The sequence below is a fragment of the Coregonus lavaretus genome (genome assembly GCF_964263955.1).
Source record: "Coregonus lavaretus genome assembly, chromosome: 36".
Lineage (NCBI taxonomy): Eukaryota > Metazoa > Chordata > Actinopteri > Salmoniformes > Salmonidae > Coregonus > Coregonus lavaretus.
The window spans coordinates 27,277,953-27,297,393 of NC_140023.1; the positions used below are offsets into that span (position 1 = coordinate 27,277,953).

The 19,441-nt window shown below is 42.7% G+C and overlaps 1 protein-coding gene across 1 annotated transcript; it reads right to left on the bottom strand.

Annotated features, from left to right (window-relative positions):
- On the bottom strand, positions 1-13,029 carry erlin1 (ER lipid raft associated 1). The gene is made up of 12 exons (XM_084153319.1): positions 12,946-13,029; positions 3,889-4,017; positions 3,700-3,781; positions 3,537-3,583; positions 3,351-3,412; positions 3,088-3,213; positions 2,909-2,982; positions 1,251-1,309; positions 1,020-1,111; positions 691-780; positions 499-578; positions 1-371 (listed from the first exon to the last, which is right to left on the bottom strand). Exons 2-12 carry the CDS (start codon positions 3,999-4,001, stop codon positions 204-206), a joined length of 993 nt encoding a protein of 330 aa, XP_084009445.1. The 5' UTR covers positions 4,002-4,017; positions 12,946-13,029; the 3' UTR covers positions 1-203.
- Between the last annotated feature and the right edge of the window lie 6,412 nt (positions 13,030-19,441).

Here is a 19,441-nt window from a genome sequence, read left to right on the forward strand (position 1 = left end):
CTCCCTGCACTCTTTTTTCTGAATTTCTCCTTCCATGCTTCTCTATCACTCCTTCCTCTCCCCTATCTCTCTCCTCTCTCTCACCATCCCTCTTTCCCAATTCCCCCCCCCCCTCTCTGGCTGATAGAATTGAGACTAAAGCCTTACACACCCCAATTAGCGGAATGACTCACACATTCCATACAGACAGCTAGTCTCGGATCTTAGTGTCTGGCCTGTTCAGAGGCTTTCGGGGGCTCAGCATCCTGGGTAGGGGTAGGGCTGTGTCCCTCGACAAACATGTTAGGGATGTCCTGGCCGAAGTAGATCTTACTGTTGGCTGCTATCGCCTGGTACTTCATCAACTCAAGGTACTCGGGTGTTAACTTCAACTGGAAAGATGGGAGAGAGAGAGAGAGAGAGAGAGAGAGAGATGATGTCAGAGTGTGTGTGTGTGTGTGTGTGTGTGTGTGTGTGTGTGTGTGTGTGTATGTATGTATGTATATAGCCATGTTTTACCCTGTTAGCTTCAGCAAACTTAGCGGCTGTATAATACTCCGCATCAGCCCTGGCCTTCATTTTTGCCAAGAACGCAGTGTCTGAAATAGACACACACACAGTTAATTATTTTACACACACACACACACACACACACACACACACACACACCCACACCCACACCCACACACCCACACCCACACACACACCCACCCTCTATCTCAGAGATCCTCTTCTCAGTCTCTTTCTCCATCACCTTCTGTTGGAAATGAATCTGTGCTACTTCGGCCACCTTCTGAGCCTCTGAGAGAAAGACGGCGGTGTGCGGCGGGGACAGAATGAGATAGGAGGAGAAAAAAAGGGGGAAAGGAAGAGAGAGAGAGAGAGAGAGTGTATAGTGTTACGGTTTGCTACAACCTGTATTGTATTAGCTCCACTTAGCTCTCCAGTTATTTCAGATGTACGGGTTGTTTTCAGATACACTACTGGTTGTATACTGTCAGCGTGTATACTAATGAGAAGGAGGAGTGTCGCTAGGTTACCGATGATGGCTTTCTTCCTTTCGGTCTCGGCTTCCTTCTCCACGACCTTCTGAGTCTGAACTGTTACCAACAGACGAGTCTTCTCCCCCTCCCTATACACACAGTGAGAGAGAGAAGGTTACACACACTCACACAGAGAGAGGGTTATAGAAAGAGAAGGAAGGAGGAAGAGAGAGAAGGAAAGAGAGAAGGAAAGAGAGAGAGCGAGAGAGGGAGAGGGAGAACACTCACATGAGCTCAAAGTTTCTCCTGATGGCCTCTGGGATTTTGGGCTTGGTGACTCGGACAGCCTGGAACATAAAGAGACACACTCAGTATTCACAAACCAGGGCCCCGTTCAGTAGCTGAACCCAGGGCGTGAGATGAAATGTTTGGTCCACCAGCCACTGTGGCAGGTAGATTAAAAAGATTTGTAACCAATCCAAAATATATATTTTTTTCTTCCCTAGAATTACACCAACAAAACACAAAAAACGGGTAAACATGCTTTGTAATGTTTCTAAAACAACACATGTATTACTAGTAAGAAGTAAATCTGAGAGAAATAATCTTTTTGCGCGAGATTTTTTATTTCAGCTCATGAAACCAACACATTACATGATGCGTTTATATTTTTGTTCAGTGTAGGTCTTTGACTTTATGCGTTTAATTTACCAGCTATGAAACAAAACTTTGAAAACAGCTACTGAAGCATTTATTTTGCTATAAATGTGATCATACTTGGGCACTGTGGAGCCCTGACCACCCACCAACGTGGCTGGTGAAATAGACATCTTACCCACCAATGCCAAAATCTACCCGCATTTGGCGGGTGTTCATTTTAGGCCCTGGTTGTCGAATGCTGCAGATAGAAGTGCCACGAATAGCACTGACGTGATTCCTTATTCTACATGTCAGAGAGGCATTATTGTTCTACATAGCATATTATTATCTGAATGTTCCAAAACATTGCGTCCTGCTGAATGTGCCCAACTACTCAGGTGTGTGTGTGTTCGTGTCAGGGTTGAGGTCAATTCCCATTTAATTCAGTCAATTCAGGAAGTAAACTGAAATTACAATTACGCTCCAAGTTTACTTCCTGAATTGGAATGGAATTGACCCCAACCCTGGTGTGTGTGTTTGTGTGTGTGTGAGTGATTGACCCCAACCCTGGTGTGTGTGTTTGTGTGTGTGTGTGTGTGAGTGATTGACCCCAACCCTGGTGTGTGTGTGTGTGTGTGTGTGTGTGAGTGATTGACCCCAACCCTGGTGTGTGTGTGTGTGTGTGTGTGTGTGTGTGTGAGTGATTGACCCCAACCCTGGTGTGTGTGTGTGTGTGTGTGTGTGAGAGTGATTGATTGACCCCAACCCTGGTGTGTGTGTGTGAGTGTGTGAGTGATTGACCCCTAACCCTGGTGTGTGTGTGTGTGTGTGAGTGATTGACCCCAACCCTGGTGTGTGTGTGTGTGTGTGTGAGTGTGTGAGTGATTGACCCCTAACCCTGGTGTGTGTGTGTGTGTGTGTGTGTGTGTGTGTGTGTGTGTGTGTGTGTGTGTGAGTGATTGACCCCAACCCTGGTGTGTGTGTGTGAGTGATTGACCCCAACCCTGGTGTGTGTGTGTGTGTGTGTGTGTGTGATTGACCCCAACCCTGGTGTGTGTGTGTGTGTGTGTGTGTGTGTGTGTGTGTGTGTGTGTGTGTGTGAGTGATTGACCCCAACCCTGGTGTGTGTGTGTGTGAGTGATTGACCTCAACCCTGGTGTGTGTGTGTGTGTGTGTGTGTGTGTGTGAGAGTGATTGACCCCAACCCTGGTGTGTGTGTGTGTGTGTGTGTGTGAGTGATTGACCCCAACCCTGGTGTTTGTGTGTGTGTGTGTGAGTGATTGACCCCAACCCTGGTGTGTGTGTACCTGTATCGTCAGTCCTGGCGCCATAGAGTTGAGGTCTTTCTGCAGAGCGATCTTCAGGTTCTCATCAATGATGTCTAATAGACCAAGACGCAGCAGATAAACAGGAGTTATACTGGGCTCCTACACTGATGTACAGAAAGTGTTTCAACTGATATAGAAGTGAGTGTGTGTGTGCTCACCAAACAGCTCGATGTAGACCTCCTGTAGAGTATGTACGCTGCAGAATTGGTTGAGTTCGTGGTGAATCTTGTTGAAAATGAGAGTTTTGTCATAATCAGCGGTATAGTTCTTCACTGTATCCACCACTGTGAAGAGTGAGAGAGAGGTTAGTATATACTAAGAAAGTAGAAACGTCACCCACCCTTTCCACCTACATAGCAATGGGGACAACATAGGTGTCCTAGGGATCCACTCTGTTAGCTAGTAGTTCTGAAGGGCTTACCAGATGAGGGCACCAGCATGTTGACCACCTCTATACGGTCAAAGTAGATCATCACTCCCCCACTGTGGAGAGAACACACACATCAGAAACATGGTCACACACATGGATAACGTCCTCCGCCGCACACGCACACAGCCATACACACAAACACCTTTCAGAATCACCATGCAACTGTTCTAGATTTACCTAGTTCCACAAGGCACATTCTTTATCTCATCCGTTTGAAGAGTCGTCTGGAAGAGAACGTTCATTATTAGCACTGATCTGTAGATGTAATAAAGGCCAGCATGATGTGGTATCCAGAGTTAGAAGTCAGGGGGTCAGGATTGAAAGGTAAGACAAGTAGTACCTGTACTGATCTGTAGGTGGTAAGAAAGGGCATCATAATGTGGTATCCAGGGCCATTGGGTGTGGTTAGCAACGCTCCTCCTCTAAAACACAGAACAGTGAAATTAACCAATAATATGAATCTACTCTTCATAGTTTTTCACTACCTGGTGAATGGAGGACGTAGAGGGTCGGGGGTCACAGATCATACCTGTAGTAAACAGCTAGGTGTCCCTCCTCTATCTTGTGAATGGAGGAGTGCAGTAGGATGGCCATCACTGCGATTACTGCACCAAATACTGCCCCCACGTGAGTCATCGTCATCCTCACCCGGACTCACCTACAACACACAGATTGGGTTACAGAGCGAGAGAACGAAAGATAAAGCGGTGTTTTCCCTTTCCCTGGTTGGCCGCCGCTGCTAAATAGTTGCCACCAATCCAAAAAATATGATTACAATTTTAATTTATTTAAAAATATATATATTTGTATGGTAAAACGTTTTCAGTGTAAACTGTATAAAGACAATGGTGCTGCACTACCGTTCAAAAGTTTGGGGTCACTTAGAAATGTCATTTTTTTCCGTGAAAACATACATGAAATGAGTTTGAATAGGAAATATAGGAAAATAAATAGGAAATGTAGTCATTGACAAGGTTAGAAATAATGATTTTTAATAGAAATAATAATTGTGTCCTACAAACTTTGCTTTCGTCAAAGAATCCTCAATTTGCAGCAATTACAGCCTTGCAGACCTTTGGCATTCTAGTTGTCAATTTGTTGAGGTAATTTGAAGAGATTTCACCCCATGCTTCCTGAACCACCTCCCACAAGTTGGATTGGCTTGATGGGCACTTTTTACGTACCATACGGTCAAGCTGCTCCCACAACAGCTCAATAGGGTTGAGATCCGGTGACTGTGCTGGTCACTACATTATAGAAAGAATACCAGCTGACTGCTTCTTCCCTAAATAGTTATTGCATAGTTTGGAGCTGTGCTTTGGGTCAATGTCCTGTTGTAGGAGGAAATTGGCTCCAATCAAGCGCCATCCACAAGGTATGGCATGGCGTTGCAAAATGGAGTGATAGCCTTCCTTCTTCAAGATCCCTTTTACCCTGTACAAATCTCCCACTTTACCACCACCAAAGCACCCCCAGACCATCACATTGCCTCCACAATGCTTGACAGATGGCATCAAGCACCCAATCCAGCATCTTTTCATTTGGTCTGCGTCTCACACATTTTCTTCTTTGTGATACAAACATCTCAAACTTCAATTCATCTGTCCATAACACTTTTTTCCAATCTTCCTCTGTCCAGTGTCTGCGTTATTTTGCCCATCTTTTCTTTTTATTGGCCAGTCTGAGATATGGCTTTTTCTTTGCAACTCTACCTAGAAGGTCAGCATCCCGGAGTCGCCTCTTCACTGTAGACGTTGACACTGGTGTTTTGCGGGTACTATTTAATGAAGCTGCCAGTTGAGGACCTGTGAGGTGTCTGTTTCTCAAACTAAACACTAGTGTATTTTTCCTCTTGCTCAGTTGTGCACCGGGGCCTCCCACTCCTCTTTCTATTCTGGTTAGAGACCATTTGCACTGTTCTGTGAAGGGAGTAGTACACAGTGTTGTACGAGATCTTCAGTTTCTTGGCAATTTCTCTTCATTTCTCAGAACAAGAATAGACTGACGAGTTTCAGAAGAAAGTTTTTTGTTTCTGGCCATTTTGATTCTGTAATCGAACCCACAATTGCTGATGCTCCTGATACTCAACTAGTCTCAAGAAGGCCAGTTTTATTGCTACTTTAAATCAGCACAAGAGTTTTCAGCTGTGCTAACATAATTGCAAAAGGGTTTTCTAATGATCAATTAGCCTTTTAAAATGATAAACTTGGATTAGCAAACACAACGTGCCATTGGAACACAGGACTGATGGTTGCTGATAATGGGCCTCTGTATGCCTATGTAGATATTCCATTTTAAAAAATCAGCCATTTCCAGCTACAATAGCCATTTACAACATTAACAATGTCTAGACTGTATTTCTGATCAATTTGATGTTATTTTAATGGACAAACAAATTGCTTTTCTTTCGAAAACAAGGACATTTCTAAGTGACCCAAAACATTTGAACGGTAGTGTATATCTTTTTTAGTAAGATCATCTTTGAGAACTAACAATCAACAAAATAAAACTAAGACTGTCAGGGCGAATCTAAAATTAAAGTAATGGGGCATTGATTTCGTTACGTTTGAGTCACTCAGATAGCATTAGAACACGGCATAAGGCATGGCGAAATGTGTAGGAAATTAGCTTAAAAGCCGCACATTTTCTCTCAGCCCCATGACAAAATGTGTAGAATTGCAGGAAATTCGCTTTAAAACTGTAAAATGTTGTCTCTACCTATGGCAAAATGTGTAGAATTGCCTGAAATTAGCTTAAAAATAAAGAAAAAAGTTGTCTCTTCGGCCAAGAGCCAGGCCTTTTTTTTTTTTAGGTCTGAGACCATGCCATTGGCTACACCCACTACAACGCCCCCCCTCCCCTCCTGCTCACTTTGCCACCACTGCAACAACAAAAAAAATCTTAGGGGAAACACTGATAAAGAGAGAGATCTCTATCAGAACTGATAAACAATTATCTCATACTAGCCAGCATTCACCTAGACTAGAGGGATGCAAACACACACACACTCACTTTCTCTCTCTCGCTCTCTCAGTTAGTCACATCAGACAGACTACCGCCCTACACACACACGTCACTATCTGGCTTTCCATACCCAGCTAACCCTATCTCTCAGCCTTTTCGCTGACTTGTCCTGTCTGATTGACAGATATGACATTCAGTCAGTGATTGCCAGCCTGGCAACTGACTTTGGACTGCAGCTACCTACCTCAATATGTAGTGACCCAGAATCTGGGCTTACAGGAGACGTTGACTATGATGATTCTCCTTTAAGCCCAGGAAGCAGCCATTCAACTTGCCATTCACCAGCTTTTCAAGCTTAATAATGTCAAAATACATTTGGTACTTAGCAAACAATGGAGTTTTGCTGAGCAACTATCGTCATTACTGCAGTTACGGCCGGTATGTACTTCCAAAAAAGGTCTAAATAAAAAGTTACAATCATCCAAAAAAATGCCTTGTCTGGAAATAATCTAAGTATTGTTGTTTTTGACCTGCATGTGCCAAATCCACCTCTTCTGCACCTCCTGCAATATAAAACATGGAATGAAAATACACTGAATAAAGCTATCTAGAAATATACAACTGTAAAAACGTACCCTATATTGTCTACTTACATTAAATATTACTGCATTCCATGTAGCGCAGGTGAAACAAAAGATTCATATGACGTTCATACACCGCTGTAGGTGATCAAATCAATTACCTTTCCTGCTGCTGGACCAGCCGACCTGTGTGTGGCAGTAATGAGTGAATATAGTTTTTTATTTTTGGAGTAGTATTTTTTATTTTTATTATTTTTTGTCATTTAGCAGACGCTCTTATCCAGAACGACTTACATGAGCAATTAGGGTGTCCAGTGTCCAGTTTTGCGTTAGTTATGGGAACATTCTATGTTATCAAAAACCTTCTGACAACCTATTTAGCATGTTTTGGTGTTAAGAGTTAAGAGAACATTTCCTTCAAGCAGGAATCTGCAGGTCGTGGGCGACCCTATGCCGCCCCACTTCTTGTGTAGTGTTTTCACTTTGAACAAAAACAAGGGGGTGGAGCCCTGAGCCGCCTTGGGCTGGCCTTCTGGGCAAGGTGTGTCTTTGAGTTAAATCCCACCTACTCAAATAACCCTGCTGGAGAGGAAGTGAAAGTCACTTGCAAGCTAACGTTACAAGCACAGATGAAGCCAACAAGCTTGTAGCAGGGACAACAGAAACAACCATCATTTTCGGTACTTGAATCTGAACCAACTCGACCCCAAAAGAGAAAAAGAACAGAGAAAAAGATTGCTCATGCCAATCCAGAAACCGGATAAACATTGGAATTAATTTTGAAAGGTGGAAGAGTGACACCGAAATGGCCACCGTTCACATGGACTGGTAGGTAAGTGTTGGTTTGCGTCTTTAGCCTGCTAGTTATGTTAGCTGCTAACCTCAGTGTGTTCAATCTAGCTAACACGGCTACTTAGCTAGCTAACATGTTCTGTATTCGGACTGTTTGTACTCAAAGTAATCTAACGATAGCATCATGTAGCTACACTGCATAAACCCCACAAAGCTAGATATGCAGATTGTTGACATGATAGTGCAGCGTTTCCCAAACTCGGTCCTCAGGACCCCAAGGGGTGCACATTTTGGTTTTTGCCCTAACACTACACAGCTGATTCAAATGATCAAAGCTTGATGATTAGTTCATTATTTTAAATCAGCAGTGTAGTGCTAGGGCAAAAAACAAAAGGTGCACTGCTTGGGGTCCCGAGAACCAAGTTTGAGAAACCCTGTGATAGTGTGTTTGGCTTGTAGATGATAATGCTAGCTAGCTAGGTGGTCGACAGCATTTTTGGCAGAGGACCACCCCAAAAAAATGCATCTAGCTATAACATTTGGTACAGTAACATCACACAAACATATTTCTCAGGGAGATACTGGTGGAGACAGTCTGATTGAGGGAACCTGAGGCTGTAAAATATGTGGTGTCGCAAAACAACACTGAAAGAGAGGTAAGAAATGCTGTATGCATGTTTTGTTATGCTTTGTGATTCAATCATTATTTTGTTGGTAATCGACCAAAATAGTTAGCTATGTTTGCCTGTTCAGCACATTGCCTGCCTATATACAGTATTGATTCCTACCTAGTGAACTACCCACCAGAACAACTGAATGAATATCCAGCGTGGTCAATCAGGTACACAATGGCTCATTGTACCATGTACTATTGAAGTAACAATTTGTTTTATGTTTTCACACAGTGCAAATAACCCCCTCAGACTCGTCCCTCCTGTCACTACCAACCAAGCAAGAGTTTCTCAAGGAATTCAATGCAAAGGGCTTGGTAAGAAACTTTTGTTCATACAGAATGGCAGCCATTATGCTCGTTACAAGTATATTTCAGTCACTGGCTTCATTACTAAGTGCATCCACGATGTAGTCCCCACAGGGACCGTACGTACATATCCCAACCAGAAGCCATGGATTACAGGCAACATCCACACTGAGTTAAAGGCTAGAGCTGCCGCTTTCAAGGAGTGGGACACTAATCCAGACGCTTATAAAAAAAATCCTGCTAAGCCCTCCAACGAACCATCAATCAGGCTAAGCTTCAATACCAGACCAAGATCGAATCCTACTACACCAGCTCTGAACACTCGTCAGATGTGGCAGGGCCTGCAAACTATCATGGATTACAAAAGGAAACCCAGCAGGGAGCCATCCAGTCACACGAGCCTACCATACGAGCTAAATACCTTCTATGCTCACGCGGAGGCTAGCAACACTGAACCATGAATGAGAGCACCAGCTGTTCCCGATGACTGTGTGATCACACACCATAGCCGATGTGAGTAAGACTTTCAAACAGGTTAACATTCTGAAGGCCGCAGGGCCAGATGGATCACCAGGACGAGTACTCAGAGCATGCGGTGACCAGCTGGCAAGTGTCTTCACTGACATTTTCAACCTCTCCATGACCCAGTCGGTAATATCTACAGTTGAAGTCGGAAGTTTACATATACTTAGGTTGGAGTCATTAAAACTCGTTTTTCAACCACTCCACAAATGTCTTAACAAACTATAGTTTTGGCAAGTCGGTTAGGACATCTACTTTGTGCATGACAAGTAATTTTTCCAACAATTGTTTACAGACTATTACAGATTATTTCACTTATAATTAATTCACTGTATCACAATTTCAGTGGGTCAGAAGTTTACATGCACTAAGTTGACTGTGCCTTTAAACAGCTTGGAAAATTTCAACAGATGATGTCATGGCTTTAGAAGCTTCTGATAGGCTAACTGACATCATTTGAATCAATTGGAGGTGGACCTGTGGATGTATTTCAAGGCCTACCTTCAAACTCAGTTTGATTTTGCTTGACATCGTGGGAAAATCGAAAGAAATCAGCCAAGACCTCAGAAAAAAAGTTTTAGGCCTCCACAAGTCTGGTTCATCCTTGGGAGCAATTTCCAAACGCCTGAAGGTACAACATTCATCTGTACAAACAATAGTACGCAAGTATAAACACCATGGGACCACGCAGCCGTCATACCACTCAGGAAGGAGACATGTTCGGTCTCCTAAAGATGAACGTACTTTGGTGCGAAAAGTGCAAATCAATCCCAGAACAACAGCAAAGGACCTTGTGAAGAGGCTGGAGGAAACAGGTACAAAAGTATCTATATCCACAGTAAAACGAGTCCTATATCGACATAACCTGAAAGGCCGCTCGGCAAGGAAAAAGCCACTGCTCCAAAACCGCCATAGAAAAGCCAGACTACGGTTTGCAACTGCACATGGGGACAAAGATCGTACTTTTTGGAGAAATGTCCTCTGGTCTGATGAAACAAAAATAGAACTGTTTGGCCATAATGACCATTGTTATGTTCGGAGGAAAAGGGGGGGCTTGCAAGCCGAAGAACACCATCCCAACCGTGAAGCACGGGGGTGGCAGCATCATGCTGTGGGGGTGCTTTGCTGCAGTAGGGACTGGTGCACTTCACAAAATAGATGGCATCATGAGGAAGGAAAATTATGTGGACATATTGAAGAAACATCTCAAGACATCAGTCAGGAAGTTAAAGCTTGGTCGCAAATGGGTCTTCCAAATGGACAATGACCCCAAGCATACTTCCAAAGTTGTGGCAAAATGGCTTAAGGAAAACAAAGTCAAGGTATTAGAGTGGCCATCACAAAGCCCTGACCTCAATCCTATAGAAAATGTGTGGGCAGAACTGAAAAAGCGTGTGTGAGCAAGAAGGCCTACAAACCTGACTCAGTTACACCAGCTCTGTCAGGAGGAATGGGCCAAAATGCACCCAACTTATTGTGGGAAGCTTGTGGAAGGCTACCCGAAACGTTTGACCCAAGTTAAACAATTTAAAGGCAATGCTACCAAATACTAATTGAGTGTATGTAAACTTCTGACCCACTGGGAATGTGATGAAAGAAATAAAAGCTGAAATAAATCATTCTCTCTACAATTATTCTGACATTTCACATTCTTAAAATAAAGTGGTGATCCTAACTGACCTAAGACAGGGAATTTTTACTAGGATTAAATGTCAGGAATTGTGAGAGAACTGAGTTTAAATGTATTTGGCTAAGGTGTATGTAAACTTCCGACTTCAACTGTATATAGCAGCTACCGAATGTCATTTTTGGACATTTACAAGCGAATGTGAACGAGCGACATTGTGCAAATGAACAAAGTTTTGACCCATGCTTGTCTGCTCTGAAGCAGCATGTGTACACAATGTGTCTGTCTGGAGTCGCTAGGGCAACATGCCTTCCTGCTCTGCTCGGGGCAGATGGGGAGGAGCAGACGGGGGAGGAGCAGATGGGCCAAGAACAGAGGAGAACAATGCAAGGAAATCAAAAGATAGCAGTGGCAACTGTACAGATAACTCAAACACAGCAGAAAGCTTACACAATATGATGCCCCCGTCACCTTATTATTATTCAGTAATTTACTTAGATAACTAGCAAAGTTAAACATAGGGGGCATCATATTTTTCACGCAGGAAAAAAGGAATGTGTGTAAGAAATCTCATGCTGTGTTTAGTAAATGCAGATCTAAAATTATTGTAATTTCTGCTGGGCATCAGACTAATTTTGTGCTTCAGGTGCACTTCTCCACTCAGATGAGAATTCACAAACAACCATTCTATCAGCAGACAGAGCTCTGACTGATGTGTAGCTTTTTTCTCCAGTACTTTTCTCCAGTAAAATCCTAAATTAACTTTAAGCAAAACATTAGGAAATGTAGCTGGCTACATTTTTTCTATGATAAACATTAGAAATAGGATGGCCATGCAACTCATTTACTTGTGTGGCTGCCAGCCAAATAGCGTTCCATTTCTGTTCATGAAAATGAAGCTATTTTCTGCCGAATGTGTTGCACTGATGTATTTTCTGTGAAGGAAAACTATGGTTGCTCTATTGAAGCAAAAAAACACGACTTTCAATATAAAACGCAACCCCTGTCAATACACAGCTGGACTCACCTTCTCCTGTTTTCTCCAGTTGTGGTATTTACAAACATGCACTCAAACACTCAACTGTTCTGGGGAACTATAAAGCTTCATAATGTAAAATAATGTTCGTCTTTACTTGATTCTCTCTGCACAACAAACGTCATCAATGTGCGCACCAGGCGTGCCCATTGAGCCTCTCTCCATTTTCATAGTCACGGCATGCTTGGTTCAATAGCTATTGATGACAGAAAAACCGAATATCCAATATAAAACTTATTGTACCTATTTTGACATTATTAAGCTGCTTCCTGGGTTTAATGGAGACTCGCCATATCCCCTCTAAACCCAGATTCTGGTTCAAGCATGTAACCAAAGACAGAACGAAGATAGGCAGAAACTGCTTCTCCAATACAAATCCCCGATCACACTTTTGGGCAACGTCATGGCGACGTTGGATAGCTAAGCTCATGCGCAGAAACACGTCATCGGGTCTAACGGTCGTCTCGCACCAAATTGCGCATGTGCACGCAGTCAAATCAAAAGGCACTCCTTCGATATAAAGTTGTTTTTGACGAAAATGAAAACGTGTCATTTTGTCACATTCACAAGGTAATAACATGTTCAACTAGGTTGTGCCTTTAGATTTCGAAACAAATGTACAACTAAGTTAGATTTTTTCACTTCTCTCATTGACTTCTCAAACCCAAAACGGTCTGCTGTTTCGCGAACGTTCCCGGAAGTCTCGCTACATGCGCCTCTGGGTTTTGAACTATGACGTAACCGTTAAGAGTATGTGTATATTAACGTTTTAGTTTATAAATACTGCCTCGTCACAGCTAACGCTAGCTATCAAGCCTACTCTATCAAGTTAAATGCGTTACAAATGTATAGTGTTTTGCCACAACAGCCAATAATCACTGCAATGAAAGCTATAAAACAAGCTGGCTAGGTAATTTATTATCTGATATGATTCGTGTTTGCTAGCAAAGCAGGCTAGCAGCTAGTTCCCCGTCTTCCTAGCTTGGCGAATCGCACGTCATGGCTGAAAATAATACCTACGCTAAAACTAGCTACTAGTTCCAGTTTAGTTAATTTGCAGACTGACGGTCTTCATACAACCTTACCAGTGTATTGAACCGATAGATCTTGTTTTATCATCCAGTTGATACCGACCGTCAGCACCTCGTCAAAAACACTACAAAAGTACTTCCGGGTCACGGAATACCGTAAAGGAAGCCAACCGTCGTTACACCTCATCGAAGGAAGGAATTTAGGAAATGTTCAAATTAAAGTCCTCCACGTAATAGAAAAGTATCATTAACCTATATTTAACTTGTATTTGTTCAAGAAAAGTATCATTAACCTATATTGAACCTGTATTTATTAATGATGTATGAAAAATATGTCTAAACATTAACAATGATTTTTATTTGTTCACATCTAATTGACGTTTGCATTAAATGTGGGTTTTAAAACATGTTCCAAGGTCAAATAAATGCCCCCAATACTAATCACTGTATATGCATTACATATTGGCTTAATCCTCAAGCCTCATATCCACCATTACAGTGAGGGAAAAAAGTATTTGATCCCCTGCTGATTTTGTATGTTTGCCCACTGACAAAGAAATGATCAGTCTATAATTTTAATGGTAGGTTTATTTGAACAGTGAGAGACAGATTAACAACAAAAAAATCTAGAAAAACAAATGTCAAAAATGTTATCAATTGATTTGCATTTTAATGAGGGAAATAAATATTTGACCCCTCTGCAAAACATTACTTAGTACTTGGTGGCAAAACCCTTGTTGGCAATCACAGAGGTCAGACGTTTCTTGTAGTTGGCCACCAGGTTTGCACACATCTCAAGAGGGATTTTGTCCCACTCCTCTTTGCAGATCTTCTCCAAGTCATTAAGGTTTCGAGGCTGACATTTGGCAACTCAAACCTTCAGCTCCCTCCACAGATTTTCTGTGGGATTAAGGTCTGGAGACTGGCTAGGCCACTCCAGGACCTTAATGTGCTTCTTCTTGAGCCACTCCTTTGTTGCCTTGGCCGTGTGTTTTGGGTCATTGTCATGCTGGAATACCCATCCACTACCCATTTTCAATGCACTGGCTGAGGGAAGGAGGTTCTCACCCAAGATTTGACGGTACATGGCCCCGTCCATCGTCCCTTTGATGCGGTGAAGTTGTCCTGTCACCTTAGCAGAAAAACACCCCCAAAGCATAATGTTTCCACTTCCATGTTTGACGGTGGGGATGGTGTTCTTGGGGTCATAGGCAGCATTCCTCCTCCTCCAAACACGGCGAGTGAGTTGATGCCAAAGAGCTTGATTTTGGTCTCATCTGACCACAACACTTTCACCCAGTTCTCCTCTGAATCATTCAGATGTTCATTGGCAAACTTCAGACGGGCCTGTATATGTGCTTTCTTGAGCAGGGGGACCTTGCGGGCGCTGCAGAATTTCAGTCCTTCACGGCGTAGTGTGTTACCAATTGTTTTCTTGGTGACTATGGTCCCAGCTACCTTGAGATCATTGACAAGATCCTCCTGTGTAGTTCTGGGCTGATTCCTCACCGTTCTCATGATCATTGCAACTCCATGAGGTGAGATCTTGCATGGAGCCCCAGGCCGAGGGAGATTGACAGTTCTTTTGTGTTTCTGGGAGCCAGAAATCTTTCTGATTGAGAGGGGGTGAAATACTTATTTCCCTCATTAAAATGCAAATCAATTTATAACATTTTTGACATGCGTTTTTCCGGATTATTTTGTTGTTATTCTGTCTCTCACTGTTCAAATAAACCTACCATTAAAATTATAGACTGATAATTTCTTTGTCAGTGGGAAAACGTACAAAATCAGCAGGGGATCAAATACTTTTTTCCCTCACGTTTTTCAACCATTCCACAAATTTCTTGTTAACAAACTATACTTTTGGCAAGTCGGGTAGGACATCTACTTCGTGCATGACACAAGTAATTTTTCCAACAATTGTTTACAGACAGATTATTTCACTTATAATTCACTGTATCACAATTCCAGTGGGTCAGAAGTTTACTTTCACTAAGTTGACCGTGCCTTTAAACAGCTTGGGAAATTCCAAAAAATTATGTCTTGGCTTTAGACGCTTCTGATAGGCTAATTGACATAATTTGAGTCAATTGGAGGTGTACCTGTGGATGTATTTCAAGGCCTACCTTCAAACTCAGTGCCTCTTTGCTTGACATCATGGGAAAATCAAAAGAAATCAGCCAATACCTCAGAAAAAAATGTGTAGACCTCTACAAGTCTGGTTCATCCTTGGGAGCAATTTCCAAACGCCTGAAGGTACCACGTTCATCTGTACAAACAATAGTACGCAAGTATAAACACCATGGGACCACGCAGCCGTCATACCGCTCAGGAAGGAGACGCGTTCTGTCTCCTAGAGATGAACGTACTTTGGTGCGAAAAGTGCAAATCAATCCCAGAACAACAGCAAAGGACCTTGTGAAGATACTGGAGGATGCTGGATCTATATCCACAGTAAAGCGAGTCCTATATCGACATAACCTGAAAGGCCGCTCAGCAAGGAAGAAGCCACTGCTCCAAAACTGCCATAAAAAAGCCAGACTAAGGTTTGCAACTGCACATGGGGACAAATATCATAATTTTTGGAGAAATGTCCTCTGGTCTGATGAAACAAAAATAGAACTGTTTAGCCATAATGACCATCGTTATGTTTGGAGGAAAAATGGGGATGCTTGCAAGCCGAAGAACACCATCCCAACCGTGAAGCACGGGGGTGGCAGCATCATGCTGTGGGGGTGCTTTGCTGCAGGAGGGACTGGTGCACTTCACAAAATAGATGGCATCATGAGGAAGGAAAATGATGTGGTTATATTGAAGCAACATCTTAAGACATCAGTCAGGAAGTTAAAGCTTGGTCGCAAATGGGTCTTCCAAATGGATAATGACCCCAAACATACTTCCAAAGTTGTGGCAAAATGGCTTAAGGACAACAAAGTCAAGGTATTGGAGTGGCCATCACAAAGCCCTGACCTCAATTTTATAGAAAATATGTGGGCAGAACTGAAAAAGCGTGTGCGAGCAAGGAGGCCTACAAACCTGATTCAGTTACACCAGCTCTGTCAGGAGGAATGGGCCAAAATTCACCCAACTTATTGTGGGAAGCTTGTGGAAGGCTACCTGAAACGTTTGACCCAAGTTAAACAATTTAAAGGCAATGCTACCAAATACTAATTGAGTGTATGTAAACTTCTGACCCACTGGGAATGTGATGAAAGAAATAAAATCATTCTCTCTACTATTATTCTGACATTTCACATTCTTAAAATAAAGTGGTGATCCTAACTGACCTAAGACAGGGAATTATTACTAGTACTAAATGTCAGGAACTGTGAAAAACTGAGTTTAAATGTATTTGGCTAAGGTGTGTGTTAACTTCCGACTTGAACTATATATATATATTTGTGAGAGAAAAAAACATATGGTGATGCAGACAATTACATTGATGGAAGTTACAATCTATCTGCAATATTAAAGCTGATCTACCCCCTAAAAAATTATATATATATATTATTATTATAATAATAATTAAAAATAACTAATAAAAATAACATTGACATAGCTAATGTTTGCTGAAAATTAAATGCCCCTGTATTTGCTGTGTTTGTGTGTGTGTGTGTGTGTGTGTGTGTGTGTGTGTGTGTGTGTGTGTGTGTGTGTGTGTGTGTGTGTTGACATAGCATACAAGACTGGTAGCTTGTTAACGCCAACTGATATATTTGGGTTCAGTTGTCTTAACAAAACGTTTGTTTGTTTTCAGGATGACATCTTCATCCCTGAATAGGTTTTCAACCTGGAGGAGGCAGAGGAGGTATATGCAAATCCATGTTATTTCTAAGGCTATTGTTTATTTCAAGACACAATATGTCATCCCTGAGGCCATTTTGGATATAAAATTGACAATATACAGTATATGCAGTGATTCTTGAATATAACTATAGCCTAATAGATGCCTAAATTGTTTTGTATCAACAGGAAACAATGGTTAGTACAGCATGCCAAATTGACCCTTGGGTGCCAGAGTGTTCCTGTGCTGCGGTGGAGAAGAGGTCCACCGGGACAATCACTAAAGAGCTCGAGGCCCAGCTAGATTGCGCTCACGACCATCAGTATACAACCGAGTCCTGCCCCTATACGCTACAGATGGAGCTGACGGAGAGTGAGAGCGAGATCAGTGAAGACCATAACTCGCTGTATGAACCTGAGAGCTCAGAATCAAAATCATCCCAGTGCGAGCCAAGATATACTATCGAAGAGTGTGTGCAAGATCCGAAATACATAGTCTTTGATAGCAAGCTGAAGGAGTTGTTCAGTGTCTGAGCCAGGATGTCGAGCAGGTGTCATCAGTTCACCCCTGAAAAGAAATGGTTTTGTCATCACCATGGAGACAGTTTGTTGTGGGCCACAGGAGGAAGTGGGAGTCCCAGACCAGAGTGGGAAAGTTGTTTGCAGGGAATCTGTTGGTGCCATCAGCGGTCTTCCTTACTGGCGGCTCCCACTCCATATTTGTGGAAACATGTCACCTCCTCAGCCTGGTGTCCATGTCGCTGCAACAGTTCACAAACCAACATCGCATCTACATTGTGCCAGAGGTTAACCACATGTGGACCCAGCACACAGAGTCCATTCTGGCTACAATTGGTGACAGTCCACTGATCGTATCTGGAGATGCACGGTGTGATTCGCCCGGCCATTGTGACTCCTTTGACTCTTACACCATCCTGGACTCTGCTTCCCACCTGATCCTCGCCCAGGAGACTGTGCATGTGACCGAAGTGAAGAACAGCTACTGGTTAGAGACTGGGGGATTAGAGAGATGCCTGCAACACATTGAGGTAAGATATCACCTAACCTATATTTTGTAGCTAGCCTAAGAGTTGTAAGTGAGTATTTGATGGCTGTATGAAGAGGATGTGGGTACCTTTAGGATAATAATAAAACCATTATTACTAACAGGCCCATGGATGCAGTATTGAAACCCTGGCCACTGACAGGCATCCAAGTGTGAGGGTGCACTTGAGGGACTCACATGCTGATATCTGGCATGAGTATGACCTGTGACACATTGCCAAAGGTGTGAGGAAACAGCTGGTGGCCATCGGGAAGGCAGAGGTACTGTCATGTATTTTATAGTAGAAGCAGAACTATGATTTGTATAACTTGTGTATCTGGCTCTAGGACCATCCCAGTGGACTCTCCTGAGTGCCCAAAGAGAGAGAGTGGCGGTCACTTTGGGGGAGCGGGCTGGTGTTCCGAAAATGGAGAAGGAGCAGGCCATTCAACAGCAAATTTAAAGATACACACATCCATAAAGGGAATCGGAGTGGAATTGTTTTTCCACAAATTGTTTTACCCGTTTCAACGGACGTGCTACCTTGTCCCGGACCTGCTGTTTCGACTCTCTCTCTCCCAGACCTGCTGTCTCAACCTATGAATGCTCAGCTATGAAAAGCCAACTGACATTTGCTCCTGAGGTGTTGAACTGTTGCACCCTCTATAACCACTGTGGTTATTATTTTGATGTAAAAAGGGCTTTGTAAAATACATTTGATTGATTGATTGTTTGCTGTGCTGCATGCTGTGTATTCACTAACTGTCTGAGTGATGGGACATTTTATTGTATCTGTGTCAGGCGGTCAGTGTGATGCGGTAGGGCAAAGTCAGGCGCAGGACACAGAGCTGATCAAAAACGTACTTTACTCGTAGGTAACGTAAGTAACATAACCTCCACGCAGGGAGGAAACAAACCCGCTCACCAGACGACAACCAAACATGAACAAACACACACAACATACAGTGGGAGCCAGAGGGTTAAATATGGAAGAAAGCAATACCTAATGGGAACCAGGTGTGAACAATAAAGACAAGACAAGTAGAACACAGAAACATAGATCGGTAGCAGCTAATACTCCAGTGACGACGAACGCCGAAGCCTGCCCGAGCAAGGAGGAGGAGCAGCCTCGGCTGAATCCGTGACAATCTGTAACATATTTTGGTGTGTATTTAATCTGCAACTTAACTTCTTAAAGTGGCAATCAGCAGCAGTACTCCTCTTTCGGTAAAAAGATGAGGGATGGGGCTGGAGAAATGTAACCACTCTCAAATTCATAGAGCTATAGATGCACGGACTGACCATCCATTATATAAAAATTACAGTTTTAACCATGTTTTGAAGCTGTATTGTGTTTGTTTACATTTTCTTTGTTTACAAACGTTGGAGTAAAACAGGCTTATATTTGGGGTTCTGATCGGGTACGGAAGTGGAACTAAGCTCATGAGGCATGTATAAGTTAGATTCTTCAAGAGTCAATGGTTACATATCATTCATTTATAAGTGCAAAAATTGATGTAGCAACTGCTGATTGACCCTTTAAGGTATGCTACTGTTGTTTGTCTATTGATCTTGTGCATAAGGCAAAGACTTGCAATCACAAGCCTTTCATGTGACTCCTCTTCTTGTTTCATTGGAACTTGTAAAAACACCTTAATAACCCTGTAATTGACTATGTATTTTTGTAATCCTGTTTCTATTATCTGTTTCCACTACCAT